Source organism: Apium graveolens, chromosome 5 (genome assembly GCF_009905375.1).
Source record: "Apium graveolens cultivar Ventura chromosome 5, ASM990537v1, whole genome shotgun sequence".
NCBI classification, from domain to species: domain Eukaryota; kingdom Viridiplantae; phylum Streptophyta; class Magnoliopsida; order Apiales; family Apiaceae; genus Apium; species Apium graveolens.
In genome coordinates, this window is record NC_133651.1 from 121,659,969 (window position 1) to 121,665,610 (window position 5,642).

At 30.8% G+C, this 5,642-nt stretch overlaps 1 protein-coding gene across 1 annotated transcript; it reads left to right on the forward strand.

Annotated features, from left to right (window-relative positions):
- The first annotated feature begins 333 nt into the window (after positions 1 to 333).
- On the forward strand, positions 334 to 3,413 carry LOC141660350 (protein FAR1-RELATED SEQUENCE 2-like). Its single transcript, XM_074467329.1, has 6 exons — positions 334 to 361; positions 1,671 to 1,868; positions 1,986 to 2,076; positions 2,173 to 2,535; positions 2,636 to 2,912; positions 3,153 to 3,413. The coding sequence occupies exons 1-6, from the start codon at positions 334 to 336 to the stop codon at positions 3,411 to 3,413; spliced, it is 1,218 nt and encodes a 405-aa protein (XP_074323430.1).
- The last annotated feature ends 2,229 nt before the right edge of the window (positions 3,414 to 5,642 follow it).

The following is a 5,642-nucleotide window of genomic DNA, read 5'->3' on the forward strand; positions in this document are numbered from 1 at the left end:
CAGAAACCAACATAATTCCCTTCAATTATAACAGCCCAGCCCAACCCAATCTAAACAAGGCTATATTAGTTTCCTTGAACCAAATATTTTACTTTTTGTTTCTTTCTTCTTGTTAAAACACCTATATACATACAGGCTGCATCACGACTATCGAAATGTCAACACCTCTTATCACTATCGGCAACTCCTTACACCAAAATCCATTTTTACAGGTAATTAATACATCAAAATTTTAAGGAAATAAAAATGAGGCAACTTAAGATTGATCACCCATTTAAACTCTCCTTATTTGTTTTTCAAACCGTCAGTATAATCATGATGTATTTGTGATACATGGATAATAAATTAGCATATCTTAATGGTAAGCAATTTATAGTCAAGTCATTATTCAGGACAAAAAATTCACTAATTCGTAATACAAATATCACTAATTTATATTGAATAAATCACTAATTTTATTAGTGAAATTTAGTGATTTATTCCCTTTAATCAAAATCCATAGTTGTACTTATAAAAATAATGATGAATTGCATCGTTATAATTGTTGGTATAGCAGGCGTTAGTGGTGGTGTGGTCGTGCGTAAATGTTGTTAAAAGCAGTGACAGATGTATATTAGAGAATGGTGTGTAAAGTGACACGCCAGTTTTTACAAAACAAGTATTATATATATATATAGGATAATGGTCAAATAGAAACCAACCCTAAAATAAAAACTAGAAACCCATCCTAGCCATCCATTACTTTCTTATAACTTTAAATCTTAGCTACTCATTTAATTTTAATAAAATATTATAAAAGACAAAGATTCTGTTCACTAAAATTCATAACCGGATTTTAGTTTTTCTCTCTTCATCTCTCTCTCTCTCTCTCTCTCTCTCTCTCTCTCTCTCTCTCTCTCTCTCTCTCTCTCTTCGGTTTCTTTCTCCATCTCTCTCCAGTTTTTTAGTTTTAATCCATTAAACATTGTTCATCTAGATTCGGAAAAGAATTAGCTTCAGAAACTTTGTTGAAAACACGGATTTAATGATTGTTGATTTGTAAAGAGATTATTTGCTTGTCAATTGGTTGTTTGAAGATGATTATAGCTGATTTGGATAAAATTAGAGTTAATCAAGGTAAATTATCTTGTTTTATATGTTTTGATATGTTGAAAGTTTGTTTTTTGATTTATTTAGGCTTTTTTTGTATCTTTCTGTGATTTTAAGTTGTATAACGAATAGTTTGAGCTTAATTTTTTAATTTTATATGCGATTAATGTTAGTTGTGATTTGTTTATGTGATTATATGCTCATCTATTAGTAATTATATATGTTATCTATTAGTGATTGTTTGTGTGTTACATATTTCGGTATTAGTTAATTATGTATTAATGATTGTTTGTGTCTGATATACAGAGAAAAAAACAAGTAGAGATTGATATAATTCTTGAATAGAGAAAAGAACTATAGATATAATCAGTTAGCGAGATAAAAAGAATAACATAATTTTTAGAGATAGAAATAAATTTGTTAGTTTGTTGTAATCTTATTCGTAATGTTTTATTTATTATTAAATTGCATTATAATTATGTATCTGTGATTTTTTATAATTACATTATAATAATTGCATTGATTATACAATTTGTCAGTTATTTTGTTATACGTATTCAGTTATTGTTTGTATTTTTTAGATTCGTTTTATGGAGATTCTTTTAGGAGTGGCAGTGATGTTGGTATCAGTGTTGTTACTGATGTTTCTTCAACAGAAAGTGAAAGTAGTTCGAGAAATTATACTATATCTCCTGGTTGTAATATTTATTATATACCTAGTTGTGTTGTTGAGAATGGCGTGCCTTACACTAATCAGGTTTTTGAGAGTGTAGATCAAGGTTATCAGTTTTATAATACTTATACTCGTTTAGGTGGTTTTAGCATTTGAAAAACAACTGAAAAGCTAGATGATGCCGGTACTGTTTTGTTGAAACATTTTATTTGTAGTTGTGAAGGGTTCAATAATCCTAAGGATGATCCAAAAGTTTTGAATAAGAGACGTTCGGTTACTCATAGGTGTGGATGTAAAGCAAAGATGATTTTGAAGTATATGGTTTCGAATAAATATTTTGTGTATTGCTTTGTTACGCATCACAATCATCCTTTGACATGTGAAAAAGGTCGTCATTTTTTGTGATCTAGTCGGGAGATGACTACTAGTTTGAGGAATATCTGTTATAATAGTGCAAAGGTGAATATTGGTGTTAGTAAGTCATTTAGTTTTGCCAAGGAAATGTATGGTGGATATGCTAATGTTGGTGCTTTGCTGCAAGATTTTAGGAACTTCAATACAGATTTGAAATTGTTTATTGGTGATAAGGATACGCAGATGATGATTGACAAATTCAAACGTATCCAGGATAAATTTAAATCCTTTTATTATGCTTATGATGTTGATTCTTATGGTCGTCTCACAAAGCTATTTTGGGCTGATTCTATTGGTCGTAGGAATTTTGAATTGTATGGTGATGCAATATTATTTGATGCAACATTTGATACAAATAGGTATTTGACATCTATTTACTCTAATTTTATACTGATTTTTTTTTGTTTTTTTTAATTTAGTTTTTAACTCTTTTCTATTTTTTAATATTTATTTTTCTAGGTATAATTTGATTTTGGCACCATTTACTGGCGTTGACAAACACGACAGATGTGTAACTTTTGCATCTTGTCTTCTTTCACATGAGAGTGTTGCTGATTACAGTTGGGATTTTGGTCATCAGGTAAAGGCATGGGGAAGGAATCATGTTTTGATTATTATTGATCAATTTCCTGCTATAACGGTGTTTGTGCGTGATGTATTTTCTGATGTTAACGGTCATGTTCGTAGTAAGCATCGTTTATGCATGTGGCATATTATGGAGAAATTCCCAGTTAAGGTATTATAGTGATTTTTATAATTGATTAGGAAAATAATGTTTAGTTATTAATTTGATATTTATTAGTGATTAAAATAAATATTTTAGTGAATTTTTATATTCCCTTATATTTTTCCATGTATCATTGTTCTTCCTTGTTATTAATAAATGAGACATTTATTAATGATTAAAATAATTGTTTCTTGTGTATTTTATTGTGTTTTATATTGTGTTTTAACATTTTTTTCCTTTTTTAAACAGCTTGGTAATCGATTATGCAAGGAGACAGACTTCATGGAGAAAATGAAAACTTATATTTGGTCATCTATTATTGAAACTGAAGAGTTTGAGAGGGGATGGGAGAGAGTTATAAAGGAATTTAATTTAGAAAATAATAAGTGGTTACAAGATATGTATGCTCTAAAGGCTTCATGGATTCCTGCATTTTTTTGGAATGAGCCAATGTTTGGGTTACTAAGAACTACTTCAAAATCTGAGAGTGAAATCTTATTTTTTGGGTAGTTTCATAAACAAAGAGATACGTTATGTGAATTTTGGTTGCGTTTTGAGAGTGCAATGGACAAGAAAAGGAATGAGACAGTTATACTGGATCATGAGTCAAAATCAAGTCTTCCTACGATATTGTCAAAGTGGTTTATAAAAGATGATGCAGCCACTTTGTATGCACGTACTATGTTTTATAAAATTCAGGAAGAAATCCTCGCTTCTTGTTTGGAAATGCAAATTAAGCGTATGAGTGAAGAAGTTGATGGTGTTACTCATTTTGAAATCAGGGATGTGAGGGTAAAATACAAACTTTTTAAGGTTAATCTCTTTTACTATTCTGTTTCTTTTCATCTTTTATTAGTGATTTTTGTTTATGTTTTAATGATTGGATGTGTTTTTTTTAATGTTTTTTAGTTGTATAATTAGTAATTATAATGTGTTCATTATATTTTATGCAGGTTCCTGTTAGTATGAACCATGTTGTGTGTTCTTGCAAGAAATTTATGATGTGGGGTATTATTTACAGACATACATTTTGTGGTTTGAAACAAATTGAGGTTACCAAATTTCCAAGAAGCCTTGTTCTTAATCATTGGATGCAAACTGCTGATAGTGGAACTTCATCGAATTTAGATGTGGTAACCAGTGATTATTTTAAGATGGAACAGATAACGACTCGTGTATTTTTTTTATATTTGGAAGTGTAATAAAAGTTTAAGTAAATAAATAAAAGATGTGTATTGATTTTGGCAGCAGTTACTGATTGTAAATTAATTAATTATGATATGTTGATATGTGGGATTGGAATTATGTGATTTTATTTTGCTTGCAAAAGTGATTTTATGGTAATTTTAATTCCATAAATATTTGGATTGTCTTTAAAATTGGTTTTCTAATTTTATAATTTTAATAATTATTTTTAGGACTTTATAAAATTTAGAAATCAATATTTCGTTAATTATTCATTTTTTTAAATGATTTTCTGAGAGTGTTAAATGCTAAAAATATTTAATTATGGGAATCTTTAAAAATTATGAAATTTATATCTTATTAAGTTCGTATTTATCGGAGAATTTTTAAATTATTTTAGGAATTTTCGAGCATTGCTTCACCCGCGCATCGTTTCATTGTTTGTTAAAGAACGGGTATAAAGTGCGCTTTCGAAATTGTTTTTTTAAAATTTTGAAAATTATGTTTTAACTAGTTCGGAATATTTCGGATCCTTTTGAATTAGTTAGAATTTATTTCGATGTGTTTTTAATATTATTTGGTTCGTTAAAAATATTTATGTCGGGATATAAATTGGGTCCCGGGGATTCAGAATTCAGAATTAATAATAAAACAACACGTATCCTGTTTAACAGGACACGTGTTGGCTGCGTGGCTGCTGTGTTTTTCTGTTGTGCCACTTCAGTCTCTCACAGTCTCAATCTCTCATTTCTCTCATCTTTGTTTCTCTCTCTCACTCCATCTCTCTCATCTCTCTCGTTATCTCTCTTCACTCCCTCTTCTCGTTTCTTGTTTTCTCCGTGTTTCGGCTGCTCTGTTCTGTCGTCGTTCCTGTTTTTCGGCCGTTTTCGGTGAGCCGCCGCTTAAATTCCTTGCTTGGCTGGTTCGATTGTATCATTGCCTCTGTAATTGCATATATATATACATATATATATGTGTGTGTGTAATTTGTGATGTGTGTGTATCGAGTGTTGTGTGTGTGTGCCAGTGTTTGTGTGTGTGGGTTGTGGCGGCGCGTGGCCTCGTGTGTGCGATGCTGTGTGTGAGTTTTTGGGCTGGCTCCTTGCTGGGCTAGACCTGTTGCAGTTGGGCCTGTTGTAGTTGGGCCTGGCTGTTGTTATTGGGCCTCTAGCAGTGAGGCTAGTGGGTGTTGTTGGATTGTTTTGTTGGCCCTCTTGTTGGGCCTGTCATGTGGCCGATTGGTTATTGTAAATTGATTTTGATTTTTTTTATTTAATTTTTCTGCAGGGAAATAAATGAGTATCATTTGTGAAATAAAAGAATTTCGTGACGAGAAAATAATATTAATCGGTATGATTTATTTGGGAACCCGTAATATATCGGGCGCCAATAAATTGTGTCGCCGTTGACGATGAACTTCGGTGAGTCAACGGTGGACGGTGATGACGATGTTCTGAGTCCTAAATTCTATAAATAAATAAAATAAAATAATTATGTAAAATATGTTTGGATTTGAATAATTAATTTTTATTGGTGTTGGGTTGTACAGAATAA